The sequence below is a fragment of the Drepanopeziza brunnea genome, assembly GCF_022702325.1.
Source record: "Drepanopeziza brunnea f. sp. 'multigermtubi' strain 214-2 chromosome Unknown ctg12, whole genome shotgun sequence".
NCBI lineage: Eukaryota > Fungi > Ascomycota > Leotiomycetes > Helotiales > Drepanopezizaceae > Drepanopeziza > Drepanopeziza brunnea.
Genome location: NW_027094075.1, coordinates 1,644,437 through 1,660,589, shown reverse-complemented (window position 1 = coordinate 1,660,589; position 16,153 = coordinate 1,644,437). Strand labels below are relative to the sequence as shown.

The 16,153-nt window shown below is 50.7% G+C and overlaps 7 protein-coding genes across 7 annotated transcripts; 2 read left to right on the top strand and 5 right to left on the bottom strand.

Annotated features, from left to right (window-relative positions):
* Window positions 1–221: 221 nt before the first annotated feature.
* L3040_007189 (uncharacterized protein) lies at window positions 222–2,442 on the bottom strand (the record flags this gene model as incomplete). The annotated part of the gene is made up of 4 exons (XM_007289971.2): window positions 222–237; window positions 314–330; window positions 427–2,182; window positions 2,273–2,442. 4 exons carry the CDS (start codon window positions 2,440–2,442, stop codon window positions 222–224), a joined length of 1,959 nt encoding a protein of 652 aa, XP_007290033.2.
* Window positions 2,443–4,613: 2,171 nt separating this feature from the next.
* On the bottom strand, window positions 4,614–6,344 carry L3040_007188 (uncharacterized protein; the record flags this gene model as incomplete). Its single annotated transcript, XM_007289970.1, has 1 exon — window positions 4,614–6,344. One exon carries the CDS (start codon window positions 6,342–6,344, stop codon window positions 4,614–4,616), a length of 1,731 nt encoding a protein of 576 aa, XP_007290032.1.
* Window positions 6,345–7,231: 887 nt separating this feature from the next.
* Window positions 7,232–8,320, bottom strand: L3040_007187 (uncharacterized protein; the record flags this gene model as incomplete). Its single annotated transcript, XM_007289969.1, has 4 exons — window positions 7,232–7,986; window positions 8,038–8,106; window positions 8,164–8,185; window positions 8,252–8,320. The coding sequence occupies 4 exons, from the start codon at window positions 8,318–8,320 to the stop codon at window positions 7,232–7,234; spliced, it is 915 nt and encodes a 304-aa protein (XP_007290031.1).
* Window positions 8,321–8,626: 306 nt separating this feature from the next.
* L3040_007186 (uncharacterized protein) lies at window positions 8,627–10,111 on the bottom strand (the record flags this gene model as incomplete). The annotated part of the gene is made up of 1 exon (XM_007289968.1): window positions 8,627–10,111. One exon carries the CDS (start codon window positions 10,109–10,111, stop codon window positions 8,627–8,629), a length of 1,485 nt encoding a protein of 494 aa, XP_007290030.1.
* A 656-nt stretch (window positions 10,112–10,767) lies between these two features.
* L3040_007185 (uncharacterized protein) lies at window positions 10,768–11,208 on the bottom strand (the record flags this gene model as incomplete). Its single annotated transcript, XM_066156184.1, has 3 exons — window positions 10,768–10,833; window positions 10,905–11,052; window positions 11,192–11,208. 3 exons carry the CDS (start codon window positions 11,206–11,208, stop codon window positions 10,768–10,770), a joined length of 231 nt encoding a protein of 76 aa, XP_066010990.1.
* A 271-nt stretch (window positions 11,209–11,479) lies between these two features.
* L3040_007184 (uncharacterized protein) lies at window positions 11,480–12,803 on the top strand (the record flags this gene model as incomplete). The annotated part of the gene is made up of 2 exons (XM_007289966.1): window positions 11,480–11,802; window positions 11,858–12,803. The coding sequence occupies 2 exons, from the start codon at window positions 11,480–11,482 to the stop codon at window positions 12,801–12,803; spliced, it is 1,269 nt and encodes a 422-aa protein (XP_007290028.1).
* Window positions 12,804–13,645: 842 nt separating this feature from the next.
* Window positions 13,646–15,205, top strand: L3040_007183 (uncharacterized protein; the record flags this gene model as incomplete). Its single annotated transcript, XM_007289965.1, has 1 exon — window positions 13,646–15,205. The coding sequence occupies one exon, from the start codon at window positions 13,646–13,648 to the stop codon at window positions 15,203–15,205; it is 1,560 nt and encodes a 519-aa protein (XP_007290027.1).
* Window positions 15,206–16,153: the final 948 nt, after the last annotated feature.

The window sequence follows — 16,153 nt, the reverse complement described above, 5'->3', positions numbered from 1 at the left end:
ATGCATGGGATGAGGCGTTCGAGTTAGGAAAACTTGAGATAGAGAGGTGTAAAATGGGCGATTTCTTTTGGCTCGATTTCATGCCTCTTTTTCCTGCTTCCCGAGATACATGTTTGATAATCCTATGTACTATTCGAGTTCTTTCCTGCACTTTTATAGGGTCGGTTTGGGCATATATATATATATATATATTGCTTCGAGTCCGGACTTGCCTGCTTGTGTTAATGTCGAATTTCCCTGTTACAAGTGAGTGACGAACAGCGCTGGAGAAACGATAAGCTTCGATGGGATAGAAATATGTGACATGACTTACCGATTTGGACACTGCGTCTAACGGCTACACCCGATAGCAAGGTCCATCTTGTCCCTACAGAGCGCCGCGCTTGCTCTTGACAGCCGTTACGATTTGCGCCTCGTTCGCTTCACGAGCCCGTCTAAAGTTCCCTGCCCCTTTCGCTTAGTGATCTTCTTCGTCCGATCACCTCCCCTGCTTTCGCCTCCCATCTCAGCAGCACCGTTCTCGTCCTCGGCCACAGCATCGTCGTCCCCATCCACACTCCCCCCATCCCGAATCTTATCCTCACTCCCTTTCCCCTCTCCCATCGCATCCTCAAAGCTCTTCCCCTCCGTCGGACCTTCCCCCACATCTCCAAACAGCTCCCTCCACGTCCCATCAACAACCTTCTCATGATCCCCGTACAAACCTACCTTATACGCCTCCTTCATCCCCTCCATACACACCGTCCGCCTCTCCGCGAATTCAAACATCGGCTTTGGGTACACGCCTTTCTCCTTCCCTTGCCCATCGCCCTTCACGCTAACGCCTGCTTTCTTCTGCTCCGACAAGGGCGCTCTCCAAGGCTCGTATATAAATTTCTTATCCAGCTTGGCCAGCTCCGGCACATATTTCCTCACAAACTTCCCCTCCTTGTCCCATTTCTGCGGAAAAGCCACCGGCGAGTAGCACCTGTAGAACTGCGCAAAGAACGCCGTGCAGGACAGCCATTGCCAGTTCCCAGCATTGCACGCCGTCTCGTGATCGAGCAGCAGCTCCTCAAAGACTTCGGCGCCCCTCTCCCAGGAGATGTAGCACCCGCCGCGGGTGAGGAAACATGCGACGGCGTGCCGGCCTAGGTGGTGGATCCAGCCCTCCTGCTTCAGTTGCCGCATCAGGGCGTCGATCCACGGGAACCCAGTCACCCCGTTCTTCCACCTCTGGAACCACTCCTCGGCCTGGGGAGAATCGATGTGGTACTCCCCCATTACGAGTTTGGTGTCATGGTTTACCTTGGAAGGGAGGTGCCAGGGAATGAAGCGGCAGTGCGAGTTGTACATCGTCTGCCCAAAGGCGTAACCCAGTGAAGCCTGCGCGCCGAAATACATGTCGCGGAAGAGGAGCTGGCCGGTCAGGGATACTGGAGGACCGGAGGCCTTGCCAGAAAACGAGTCGACGACGTCTTGGACACGCCAGTAGAACTCCCTGATACCGAGGCTGCCGAAGTGCAGGTGTGGGGAGAGGAGGGTGGTGGATTGTGGTTCAAAGGCCGTCGGGGCGGTGTTGGGTTTCTCGAATGTGGCAGTGTATTTCTCATTCGCTATAAGCTTGTCCAGGGCCTTGAGGGCGACGGTTTCGCCGCCACGGTGAGGTGTCGTTGCTGCAGGAAAACCAAGCTCTTCCAATGTCGGAGGCGCGAAATCCCCATTAGGTCCTGCAATGCTTTCATAGGATTTATCACTCTTCTCTCTCGTCCTCCTGTTAAAATCCGGATCCCGTTCCGGATGATGCTGCTCGAAATCCAGACTCGTCTCGCCTGGATCCGGGATCGATTCCGGCGCAGGTATCGGGCGCGGTATAGGCCCGACTTTCGGGCCGGCAGCTTGGACCTGGCTGATACTCATAGTCGGCTTCCCGCGGTTCTTCTTCACCAACTCATCGCTATCCCATAACGTGCGGCCAGAACGCACAATGACTTCTACGCCCGCCTCCTTGGCAGCTCTCATGATCTCCGCATCTCGATCTCGGGCATAGGCATCCGTGTCCTTCTCAAAGACCAGATGCGTGATCTTCCACGCTTTGAAGAGCTTCGGGAACAGCGTCTGCGGCGCTTCCCTCATCAGAAACAATTTTGATTTCTCGTTGAGCTTGGTGATGGATTTGGAGACGTCGTCTTGGCAGTCGATCCTGACGAATTTTTGTTAGGAGACTCGCGGAGCAGCAGACACAGCTGGCGGCCATCCTAGGAGTTGTTTGCTGTTTTTTTGGTTGACTTACAGGAATTGCCATCTGTTCGTCCCGACCCGGGCTCGGTAGACATAGTGAGGATCCCAGGTCCATATCGGCCAGAAGGCCTCAGCATTGAGGTCCAAAGCGGCTCTCAGGGCTGGAGAATCGTGCAGTCGCAGATCCGTCCGGAACCAGTAGATCACTCTGGGTTTGGCCATTGCGATTGCGACTACCGAGACATGTAGTTAGTTAGTTTCGGCAATATTATTTCTTTAGATAAATTGTTGCCTTCTCTTCCTCCCTTTCGTGACGAGTCTAGAATCGTGCAAAGATGTGGAGGTTCGATCATGACGCAGAGGATCGAATATACGGGTCAAATGTCCTAGCGTGAGATTGGCATGCTCGCGTATCTCCCCCCCCCACCACGACGATCAGGTACTAGCGTTGTTGACTTTCAGGGGTAGGGAAAGTTGCTACTTACCGACAATAGTCAGTACGGTACTTACCTCCTACCTAAGTAACCATTCCATCCTTCATAAGAGATCCCTACCTCTGAAACCTCCGATGGATGTCAAGTAGCTTCCCACAAGTCAGTCTCTTACCCTCGCTGCGGTAGGTTTGGTAAAGCAAAGTGCTGAGTGGCCGCCATAAAACACTAGGAACGTGAATGGAGAGCATTCACAGGAGATGAAACGGCAATCGAATAATTCGAATGGAACAGTCAGATATGCTATTCTTCTCCTCCGACTATTCCTCTCTGTATCCAAGCCAATCTCCGAACACTTTCAAAAGTTACCCAGCCCTTTGTCAACTTTTACTCGGACACCAATCACGATGCGGCTATTCATCATGTCAATATACCACCTTTTTAAAGCATTGGGATCGCGGTCAGGTCGTAGCTTTCCTTTGGCAAGTTGTCAAAAATTCCATTGACAGGATTCCTTTCATTCTAAACATATTCATTCGTTCGCACAACTCTAAGTGTTGCCTCCTTGGATAGTCCATTCCCAATGAGCACTACATATTCTCCCAAGCCTAGACCCGAACCCAAGCTTAACCGAACGACCATCTATCTTTCTCGAAGTAATCCACCACGTGCCGAAGTCGATTTACGCGGGCGTCAAACGATCCGGCTTCAACCCTATTTTCGCCCTCAAATCAGAAGTATGTTTTTTTCCGTAACTTGTGCGTTGCTAACGGGAATTGAGAAGCCGAGACTTGCTCCGAGCCGGCCCTGTTAGAAATCAATCGATCAGTAATAGAACGCATTGCATAGTACTGTAAAGGCCGTCTCGATTTTGACTTAACATGTCAAGCCATTTAAGGCTGCCGGTGTATTAGGGAAGATCGGGATAGGGAGGCCAGTTGTTTTATGTACAAATTCGCGGAGCTGGTCTGTATCGTTCTTCAATTTTGCGTGGCAGAAAGAAGCGTTGGTGTTAACAGACCTGCGTGGTTCATATTAGTAGAGAGTTTGTAGTACGATTCGAAGTGATAAGGCGTAAGGAATAGAAGGGAGAGATAGACGTACATTATATCGAATCGACGAGTAGCACTTTGCTCTAAGTCATTCAGACTTTGCTCTTAGTTATGTAAACTTTGCTGCAAGTTATCTAAACTCTTTGAAAGGTCTTGTTCTGCTATATCATGACCACCATCTGCTCATGCAAGGCTTGATTTGTAGGCTGATGTTTCAAAAGACTTAATTGAGTCGACATAAAGGCCAGACATTCGGGGATAATAGCGGAGGCTTAGAGCACGTTTGCGATTGCAGTCGTACATTGATGCAGACGATTTAAGGAATTCCGCAAAGTGTCCCAGTCGAGGGGGTGTGGTGGTGCAGCTGCCATTTGGAAAGGGGATTCGAGATCTAGCGGGTACGAAGATGGGGAGGGTGATGCAGACGATAACAGTTGTACAATCGGTAGATAATAGGACACAATCGTGGGGAAGTGTCGAATTTAATGTTCGAAGTTGATGTTCAAGCCAGGCGCGTCAGCTTGGTCAAGCAGTTTATATGAGCCGCGTAGATTGTTGGCTAGGTAACACGAGGGTCTGAAGATCCACCACAGGCAACGTCCTCATCACGACTTCCTTCAGCTCGTCCTGCGTATCGATTCCGTAGATCGTTACCTAATATCCGGTTCAAGCTCCGCTTGAGGTCTGAAATAATCCAAGTAGGTAGCACTTCCAATGACCAAATTACCACTAGAAGAACGATCATTCTGACTACCTGGGTGCAGAAATCAGATCCACATCATAATTTGTAACTTTCTTACTTCTCTTTCTCTTCTTTCTTCGTTCATTTGAGGATAAGCAATATGCACCTAATTGAGGAGTGGCGACTGGTAATAATCATCTATTTATATCATATGCAAGGAATGCCAAATCAAGCAGCGACCCGACCTTTCAAATGCTCCCCTGTAACCCCATTCGTGACTTGCGTCTTCGGCCCTGCCTCTTCAGCAGCCTCTACCCGGCACCTCTCGCACATACAATAGCCTCCCAGACTTCCCTGTGCCCATTCTCTCCTATCCTTGACTTTTAGATCGATGTCACAATAGTGATTCAGTATTTCCTCTCCCGCTTTAATTCCTCCCGGCAACCCTCCGATCCTTTTGTCTCTGCACCAGAGCTTCATGCGCCCTTCCCACTCCCACTGCACATTCGGATTGCAGTCATGGTTGGCTAGACACCAGAGCGGATGAACAGCAGCGACCTCGGGATGCCCATTCCGTTTATTGACACGAGCAGAGGCAGTGCCGCGAAATTTGCTGTAAAGCGTATTGAGAATCCAGAGGTCGTACATGGGAAGTTCGGCGAAAATATCAATACCCATTTTCTCTAGGACGTGGAGGGGTCCGGAGATGTTGTATTGGAAGGAGAAGGGAAGGGTCCAGACAGGAGGAGGTGGAGCATTAACCGACAATGAAACGGCGTTTGCGGAACTGGGTAAGAAGTCACCCCAGATGTGCTTAACTTCTTTCAATTCCAGGGGGTGAGTCCCTTGGGTCGCCGCCATAGCTAGCGAGCGTGAGAGGAGCAGTAGGTAGAGGGCATGTGGCTTCTCTTTTGGGTCGGGGTCCTTGGCTATCGTATCGATATCCTTATCGCACACGGCTGGATGATATTCCTCTTGTGCCCTACTTAAGCAGTAGTCATTGCAGAACATGATGTCCTCACAGTCCGGGCAACCTACTACGGTGCTGTTTGCAGTCAGAGGAGGAAGTTCCGAGCTGCAAGCATCGCACAAGTTATCCTTGAGACGATTGTTCGCAGCCAGGAGGGAGAATTCGTCCAGTACTGTCTCACCAGGTTGTATGTCTGATTTCGCAAATAGCCCTAACTGCTTATTCGTTCGCAAGGATCCAGAGTCATCCATATTGTTGCCAGAGAATTCCAGGAGAGTAGGCAACTCGGTTATCCTAGCTTCGACAGTTGATGATATCTCGGCCAGCTGCTTGTTAAGAAATTCCAAGGTCTCTTGCGAGTAGCGGTTCGGTTCGTGATCATTCCATGGATAGATCTCTCGCCGTACTAGCCCTTGGTCAGGCAGATTGGCAACATCCAATTCCTTGACCTTTAACCTCCTCTTCGCCATATGCTCAATATATTCCTTGGCCTGCGAAAGCTCTTCGTCCCCCGGCGCCGCAGCCAATCCTCTCGTGCAGAAGTCGTATGCACTTTTCAGACAGCCGCAGAGGAGCAGGCTGATGGCGAGGGAGCGGTAACATTGTATAGTTGCGATGCCTACCAGATCCAGAGCCTTCTTGTCCACCTGACCCTCCACCTTCATGGCCTCCACTTCGCTGGTAAGATCGAAATGCCTAATACTCGAACTCCGCAGAACTATGGGTGTTCCTTTTGCCCCCCGAGCCCGTAGAGTCGCCAAAGCCTGCTCGTGGTACTCGAAGCCTTCATTGGCAACTTCGTCGCAAAGGAGCAGCGCCCTGTAACTATCCCCCGCCGCCAGATCGGGGTATCCCAGCTCACTATGTACTTCGGCCCTCTCGAGGTATGCGATCAAGTCGTAGGGCCGCTCGATGAGGGCATCGGTGATTTGTTCTCGTTTCGACATGAGGTAGCAGGTTTCTTCCTCAAACGCCCCGTCGCTGTCCATTGCATTTCAGAGACGGATATGTCATAATAATAAGAGGGAAGACTGGGGAATGGGGACGGGAATGGGATTGAGTATGGAAAGGGGAATGGGAATGGGGATAGGGATGGAGATGGGACGGGCACCCGAGAAGAAATATTGGAGATTTAAATACGGGATGGTAGTGGGAATTGGAGTCACTGCCGGTGGCTCGGTGGCTCGGTGGCTCGGTGGCTCGGTGGACCCTTCGCCCCGCAACCTACCGGTACCCCACTACCAAGAGAAGACCCTGAGATTGGCGGAGCTTTTCCTCCTGCCCAATCAAGCCGATGTTCCGAGTGTTCCTTTTCCCAGTATATGGGTGACCATCTGTGCGAATGTTATTGGCAACGACGATCTTTTTTCAGGGCCTCGGGCTAATGAACATACTAGGTACGAACTACGTATTTACTACTACAACTTATGTATTACTGATAGAGACACAGGGGGCCGATTTGGCACGAACCACAATAAAGTATCCGTATTTTCCATTTTCCATAGCCGAGACAATTATACTTCTGACTGCATGGAGGATGAAGCTCTTATCCCAGGTCGTCCGCCAAAATCCTGTGCGTAGACTCTCATAAGTAAGTCTTCACGATATCTGCGTAAGCAAGTGCCCGTAAGCCGCGATCTTGAGGATTTCCAAGCCTTCTCTACCGATCGCAGTACGCAGTACGGAGTAAAGCATGCTTGCCCCCCCCCCCCCCTCTCCCCAACCCCCCACCCCCCCAAACTCTTAGTGCCACCTCCAAAATGAAATCCCAGCAATAACAACATCATCGCATCTATTTTTCTGTCGTCTATGCTGCGCCAGGTTCCCAGAGCGACAAGAATGAGAACACCCTGTGCAGTCCAGAGCATACAATTTCTCAACCCTTCAGATCGCTCAGTTTCTCAACATAATAAGCTGGAACGGCCGCAGCATCTTCAGCTTCCCATTGTTCCTTCTTGCTGACTCCCGTCAGGACAGCCAGCGTTCCTCCAAGCTTGCCCTCAATACCGAACTTGATATCAGTGTCAAGCCTGTCTCCAACCATACACGCCTTCTTACGGTCAAACTGGAACTTCCCCTCTATTGAATCCATCATTGCCTGACTCGGCTTGCCCAATGCCGTGGGCTGTTGTTTAGACATATTTATGAGCGGGATGACTATCGAGCCCGCACCAGGAAAGAAACTGTGGCTGTTGGGTAGCGTGCTGTCGAGGTTGGTAGCCAGGAACACCGCTCCGCGTTTGATATAGTGATAGGCATGCGAGAGCTTCAGGTAGTTGACGTGAAAATCCAGACCAGCTAGCACGACGCCCACATTATCGTCCAGCAAAGATCCATCTGCAATCCCAGTGTAGTCCTCTGGTGTGATGTCTCGTCGATAGGCAGGGTCTGTTCCTCCAATAAACTCAATACCCTCGCTCTTCAATTCCGTCTCGATGCCGCTCTCGCCCATTACGAAGACTTTGTTCTTTGGTCCTGGGAGCTTGAGGATGCGGGAGATGTAGATGGCGGAGGAGTAGGCCGATGCGAAGATTTCCTCGACGTCGCTGGGTATGCCCATAGATGTGAGCTTCTTCTGGTAGTCCGCTCGGGATTTCGTCGAGTTGTTGGTGACGAAGACGATTTTCTTGCCTTGGAGGGGTCAACGTTTGTCAAGCATGGCGGGGTATTTCTAGGTCTAACCTTGAGATCTCAAGAACTCCAGCGTCTCGACAGTCCCGGGGAACAGGTGGTCTCCAGACCAGAGTACTCCTGGTAGACAGATCTCTTAGCAAGTTTCGCTCGGGCTGGGAATTCAATGGATTCTACCATCACAATCAAGTAGAAAGATCTGGATTTCAAGTCAGTAAGAGTTGGCCTATACGGAAGATGCTTCGTTCCGGATTGACCAACGCACGTCGAACTCATCGATAAACTCGCGGATCGCAGCTGAATCTCCGGAGAGATACTTTGGAGAGGCTGCCATCCTGCCTTTGTGATATGGTTGGTTTGGAAATTCTGGTACTTGGCTTGCAATCCAAGTTCTTGAATTCCAGCACCAGAAGTGGGGTCTCGGAGGTGTGGTCTCAAGGGCTATTGCCAAGACTTTTCCATGGCTTCAACACTCCGAGACGCTTCCAGGTACCGTAATGATTGTATCCAAGTAAATAATTTCGAGAAAAGAGGGCTTTCTGAGTTCCTCGCAACTTTTCCGGGGTCAGTAACTTACCAGAGGTAATTGAGTTGGCCAATATCTCAGAAAACGTCCATAGGCATCCGGATTTCATTGACTCTATCGAGACCTCCATATTGCCCCTGCCACAGGGGTATCATCCTTATCGTCCATCATTTCGTTATTAATACTCGTTATCCATTCCACCTCCATCCTCATAGCGTCCCGTTCAATCTGTGCCATAGTGCTTAACTCAGCCAGCATGCCTCCCACAAGACTTCGGCACCCAGCCACTACCACACTCAAGCTTGAACCACGGTCGGGCGTCCCCAACTCTCTCAAGCGATTCTTCCATGCTTCCAGTTTTCTTCCAATGGCTAAGCAATCGTCCTTCCACGCCTTATCGAGCTCATCCAAGAACACAACCTCGGCCCCGTCGAGACCCTCGCCATGTGCCCGAGCCTCCATAATATCTTGACACCTCCTGAGCCACTTCTCAAATTTCCTCACAATCCGTGAATACTTCCCACCAGACTCGCCTAGATTCCAAACCCCTGTAACTACTTCATCCAGAGCCTGAATCTTCCCTTCTAACCCCCATCCAGGTGCTCCCAAATCCTGCCACGACTTTATGGCCAAAGCATTGATCTTTCCAGTCTCTTCGATTTCCACCTGCAGTAGTTTCTCGTTCATATCAACGATGGAGTGGAAACGGGCTTCTAGCTTTAGCTTCGCGCTGGTCTTCCATTCCTTCTCTACCTGTCCAGCATGTCTGTGTAGCAAATGCAGTTGTAACAACTCATTCTGTAATCTGGCAGTTTCTGCCGATATCGCAATGTTCGAAGGAAGCTTGCTGGGTGAGGGAGGAGCAAGGTAAGCCGCTGTCAAGGGTTTGGGGCCAAGATTTTTGGCAGGAGAGAAATGTTGCTGGTAAGTTGAAAAGGTCTGTTTCTTCAGCTGGGCATCGGAATTTAGAGGCGGTAGTCTGGGTACCTCGACCGAGCTCCGTTTTGACGAGGGCAGCAGTCTGGGTATCTCGACTGAGCTCCGTTTTGACGAGGGCTGGAGCCTAGGTATCTCGACTGAGTTTCGTTTTGATGGCGGGGGGGCGGTGGAGAGACTCGAGAGGGTAGACGAGGATCGCGTTCGGGTATGGCTTGGTGGATTTGTCGTCGAGGTAGGGAATGAACTGGTCGAATAATTGTGGAGACGACGAGAGACTATCGGAGGCCGTGACCGGTCTTTCTTCGCCGGCTCTGATTCTGCTGTTACTGGTGGGGGGTTTGAGCGACGATTCGAAGTCGACCTCTGTAATCCGCCAGTAGTTGCAGGCTTGCTTGTGCCGGCTCGAGGGGGGCCCGGAGGTGGCCGCATGGTGGAAGCATAGCTAGAAATGCTACCCGTTGCGCTGGGAGGGCGCCCTGCTGCTGATGTTGATGTACTCCTAGTTGTGCGAGTCGCTGGCGGTTTTACGGGCAATCGACTCGGGGATTGACTGCCACGCACTGCCCCTTCTGGGTCTAAAGCTACATTCGAGCGGTCTCCCTGGGATATTCCAGCCCCAGCGTGGCGTAGCGATTTCGTTCTGGAGGGAATGGCGGACATAGTAAGGGCGAAGGTTTGGTTGATGTCGAAGGTGAGTAACCATACAAATCGCGGTTTTAACCCGTTCCGTTCAAATGGTCTTGGCAAAGCGAGCGGCGCTCACGTCTCGTCGCCAAAAGTACTCGTATAAATAACATCAATATCAATCAATACTTGTCAAGGTTCAACGCATGCTGCTTTTGTTTTGTTGCAGGGTGACAAGGGACTTATGCTGATCGTTGGAACTTGATCTTCTAAGGCATGATCACTCATTCTTTAGCATCAAATCACTGTACAACTTACCGGCCAACAGAATATTCAATGAACTCGTCTTTTCAGTAGATATAAGCGGGACTTCGCAACAATCCAAATAAATCATTTATTCACTAGAAGCTCCCAGGTGGATATGCCTCTACTTGACACCAACCGTCTTTTCTTCCCGTCTTGTTCCCGCTACCCCGGGACTCGTACTACGAGGCACCGTTGGCCAGCCCCTAAGCATCCAAGCTTGGTACAGAGGTCCAAGCCATGCCATTTCCGCACCCATAGCCGTGCGATATCCATCTTGCCAGCTGTATGGGGAGCTGTGGGCACGGATGGCTCAATTTGTTCCGGAAAAAAAAGCTTAACTCTAGCCAGAAACATACGGACTCCTTCCGGTCAGTGACCGCCTGAGCTCAGAAGGATGTCGCTTTGAAGTGCGGTCGCCTAAGCCCGTAGTACGATGTGGCAATTCGGTAAGTCTGATGTCCTGGTGATTCAGTAAGTGGTCCAGATCCTCACCCGGCAAGGCTTTCAGAGCATTCAGACATACGGTTGGTAGGGTAGACCTTCTCACATTTCTCTCCTCGACACCTCGCAGCTCGCAGCTCGCTCCTCGCCCTCTCCTCGCATCGGTATTGCCAAAAGACCAAGAGCCAAAGCCAACAGCTAACAATATACCAGAAATAGCTTCAATCTTCCTATAGAACGACAAGCAACTGTCATCGTCGTCCGGACAAAATGTGGTAGTCCGGTCGGTACACGTGATCCTGAAACCCGACCTATCTCGATGGCCGCCTCAACATTCCGCCGCAGGACCTCCACCAATGCAGAACATACCGGTACACCAGAAGCATGCCACAAGTGCACTATATTCTGAGCACTTACTTCTCAGCTGCAAGCCTCTTCCTCCACAGAAGGTGGCACAGTTGTTGCTTGATCCCGCTCCTCTGCATTTCATTGCATTGAATTATGGTCGGGAAAAGACCATGACCTCGGGGTCGCAATCGGCTAGATCGGGTGCAAGATGGGCAGCAAAAAGCCTTACTTATACTTATAACGGCTATGCCCCAATTTCTCTGCGTTCCATCCAACTTCATTCGCTACTCAAAATCTCAAAAGCTCAGAATGTCGATCGACATACGAGCCGCCTTGGGACGCCGGGCAAGTGGCCCCTTCAAAGCACAAGGAGCGGTGCTGGGCGGTATCCCGAATGCCACACTCGATGTGCCAATCACGGTGGTCTTTCTGATGCTCTTCCTAATCGGTGGCGCCTTCCACTTCTATACACACGAGATAAATAGGAAGAGGCAGCACAAATTCCATTTATCAGCCTTGATGTTCGATTTCTGTCTCGTGCGGACGATCACTTGCACGCTGCGGATAGTCTGGACTTTCAAGCCGGACAACAATAGTCTTGTTCTTACTGCTATGATTTTTGAGAACGCAGGGTATGTGCTTACCACAAACCATCCACCGAGCACGCGTTGTTGACATGAATTGCAGCGCAGTTGTTCTGTTCGCGGTTAATGTTATCTTCACTCAACGCATTATCCGGGCGCTACACCCCGATTTTGGCTGGAAACCCTTTCTAAACACATTCTTCCTCTTTATCATCTCATCCGTCCCTTTTATTATCGTCTACAACATCACCTTTACCGTCGTCTCATCTTACTCCCAGAGTGCCGTGGTCGAAATCGTCGTTCACGGTTTTCTCCTCTTCGGTCTCTCCTACTCCCTCGTCTTATCGATCATTCCGATTCTATTTATCGTTCCGGCGCTATTTGTGCCACGGAGCATCCCTATTGAACGATTTGCGCATGGGAGATTCAGAAGCAAGATTGCGATTCTTCTTATCTCGACTGTTCTACTGTTCGCCGGCGCCATTGTGAGATTAATTTCAGCCGTTCTCAAGAACCCAGCAAGCAATCCTGGAGCTATCGAAAGCGAATCAGTTTTCTATATCACAGGCTTCACATCCGAAATCATCGTAGTAATTCTATACGCCGTGTTACGCATCGATCGTCGGTTCTGGGTACCAGACGGCGCAAAGGGGCCAGGAGACTATAATCGTGTCCAGCGAGGGGAGGGGGAGAAGTCCTACCAGGACCTCAAGAGCCCATATGGCCATTACAGCGCATACATGGATATGAGTTCAGCCTGTGGGAGTCCGAAAAGTCCGGGAAGAGAAACCCAGGCTTGGTTTGGAGAGGCCAATCTGATCACGAAGCCGACGAGGGAGGAAGTTAGGACTGTCATTCACAGCCTAGGGTTTCCGGCGGAGACTGTGGGCATGCCGATGGATTGTGGGGATGATGAGGAAATTTTGCTGTATGCGTTCAGGGTGAAGAAGCTGGCGAGGGAGCAGACGCCGAAAATGGTGCTGCGGCAGAGTGGCAGGAACTCGTACTGGAGCGTTGACACTGCTTGCGAACAACAGTCTATGATGTGACCTCGGTTAAGGATATATATATATATACCTATGTATTTATATATATCAGGGCGCTATGACGTTGATGATACAACGGAGCGACGAACCGACACACTTTTTTCAAGGCTTTTTGCCAATAATGAAGAAGCTCGGTCGCTTGGTGTTGAAACCCGGGACCTGGGTACCGCCAATCATGGTGATACTTTGACTTTGAGACGAGTATGAGAAGGAACCAAATATGGATTGTACCCCTACATTTAAGTCGGTATCTGATCAGAAACCATCATGATGTTCGTAGCCTGCCACAGGCGTCCCGTTATAAACACTCTACCCGTGAAAGAAACTTGGCGTAATCAGCGCCGATAACATACTTTATCGCTGATTCACAGATCCCATCTATTTTTGAACTCATGATTCATTCGCCTTGAAAACGCCTCGCTTTTGCAATTTTGTTTACGCTGGCCTGCACTCTGGTTCCTGGATTCTCCCCATCCCTCTTCATTTGCTAGAGATGAGTAGCATGGTATCTCCGATCAAATAATCAAAAGTAACCTGAATTTATATGCATAATTTTCTGCCCCCAGCCTCTTCGTCGTGATTGGAATGGTGATGTGATGAATGGACCCTTTGGATGGGGTCCAGTTCACCGTGGTGTTTCAGCGTCCCTTTTCATGCCGGGCCCCCCTGAGAGTCGCGATTCTCTCAAAACATCAACAGTTCAGAATGGCCGGCAACCCAGTTTGGTGGAGTATGGACCAGGACCCGGGGCCAGACAGGTCCTGTAAAAGCTCCCAGGACCCACGACTTTTATGTCTGTTGTTGCCGGCCCTTGGAATTTCTAATAATAATTAATTCAAGGAATCATGTACTTCCCGTTCCCACCTACACCAGGAAGAGGTCGTTCGCGATATTCGAAGCCTCTCCCTACCCGACCGTCAGCATCCCCAGCATCCCCAACTCCAAGGCCCTCGGCAGCTCCGGCATTAGCACCAAATTCTATGAAGACGATCCTTCCTGCTTTGCCCAAAGAAGTTCCGAAGAAATCGATGGCCATTCCTCGAAAACCTGTAGGCGCCAAAGTAAAGTTGCCCGTCAGGACGGATTCGCTGGCCAGCGTGTCGTCGGTCTGCTCTGGTTCCGCCGATGGGTCTTCCGAGAGCGTCTCGGACATCAGCACAAATACCAAAGATTCGCTGAGCGGGATTGACTCAGAAGTCGGACTCGGGCCAACATCTTCTCTGCCGCCAGCGGACAAAGACGGCCTGATTCAGGAAGCCTATGAGGAATCTCGACCCGCCAAAAGATCCGCATCGAATTCCATCTCGAGCTTGAATTCCCAGAAGAAAGAGGCACTCTGGCGCCGACGATCTTTAAGGAAGAGTGACGGAAGTATCATTATCGTATTTGAGGATTTGAAGTTGACCAAATCCAACGGGTCGACGACGGCCAGCCCACCGAGACGGCAAGAGCAAGCGGGCAAGAGCCAAATTCCAATTCCTCCAAGTATAACAACAAACCGGAAACTGGCTCCCTTTCTCGCGAACCGTCCGGCGCCACCCCAACCAGACTTGATGGGCAGCAAGGTCTCCAGGCTGAGGAAGAAGGGTTCCGTGGAGGGAAATATCGGATCCAAGGATGGAGGGCTTCAAGGGCCGGATCGGAAACCTCCTCCCCAACAGTATCCCGCCGGTCCTGGTGCTGGTCCTCGTCTTTCAATGCAAAACTACGCCAGGAAGGGCAAGCCGCGGCTGTCAACGCCGAGTGCTCCATCGCCTGTTTCGCCGTTCACCCCTCCTGGCGACAGACCGCCTGTCCTACCGTCAATATCGGAGTCTCAAAGTCAGGACTCAAGTCAATACAGCAGTAGCGAAGCTACCATCGTCGCTCCAAACATTGCACCTATAGCCTCGATGGCGCTGCTGAGCAAAGAGAACCTTAACCCGTCATACGGCCACTCTCCAGATATCAGCGAGGCTCTCACCATCGACTCCCAACCCACCGCTCGCTCCCCGAAGTTGCAGAAACCGCAAGCCACTCGACGGATTCTGTCGCCCGACCCGCCACCAACCTCTCCTCCCCTGAGCATCACCTCTCCCCGCCAAAGCATGACCTCCCCCCTCGGACGCGCCCAATTCTTCCCTACCATCCAGTCCCCTGCGTCACCCAGCTTCATATTCCCCGGGCCGCCGCTGGACCTGGTGCATTTCGATTGCTATCATTCACACAGGCTCATGCGTAGGACAACCAACGGCAAATGCCCGGTCGCCTGCATGATCTGCCAAGGGAAAGATACGAGAGACCGATGGAGGTGCATGTGGTGCAACCTCGGTGCTTGCGGATCCTGCATGCAGGTATTAAGCCAGATACCTGGGAGGGATCTGCGTGTATGCTTGGAGCAGTTGGAAAATCGCATGTATAAGTGAGTGTCACGGCACGCTGGACAGGCGTTATAGGGTTCTCGGTGTTTGGTGGTTGGTAGTGGTACACGCTGCACATAAAGGATGATGGGTGGGGAGGGACTCCTGGACAAAGAACGATTCATGACTGGATGAATGGGCTTTTGTAGATATGGCATTTCGCGGGATAGGTAGACAGACTTCAGTGTTCCTTAGGTCTGCAGAGGAAACGGGGCTTGAGGGCTGATGGTGTGCTAGGGCTAGGGATAAGGAAAACAGATAGCGCCGGTCTGCTATGGAATAATAATTGCGTTCTAAGTACTCCACACGGATCTTAAATTTGCTCTCTATCGCAGTCGAGAAAAAGAAAAGAAAAAAATGGGAGGGGGGGTCTATGTAACAATTGCGAGCTTATCATTACTTTTATTGAGATGATCATTTAAGCGACTGTTCTCAAGATACGCGAAGATTTCGAGAAACCTTCAAGGCTACTTCGATATCATCGGCGACTATCAAACTATTTCGCATCACATGCGTTCCTGAGGAAAGAAAGAGAAAAGAAAGATCTGTATGTAATTGTTTGAATCACAAGCTCGGCAATTTCCTTTTGCGGGAAGGATCTATCTATCTGGAGATTCTTCTCAAGTCGGAAGGAAGGAACTACTACTAGTAAGTAGTAGTAGTAGTAGTAGTAAGTGGTATTGATTTACGTCATGCGGGTCGATCCTCGCCCTAGGAACTTCCCGAAGGATAGATAGTACGGAGATGCGTACAGAGCGAAGGGAGGGTTTTTGTATATAGGTATGGGTATACAGTCTATCAATCAAATCGATAGTTCCAAGCCGCCAAAACTTCAATTGATCTTTACTTCCTTTCGATCGATCGATCGATCGACTTCAATATCATCCACCATGCAATGCTCTTGATTGCAGGCTTTTTTTTTAAAAAAAAAAAAAAACCCCCCCTTGTGCGGAA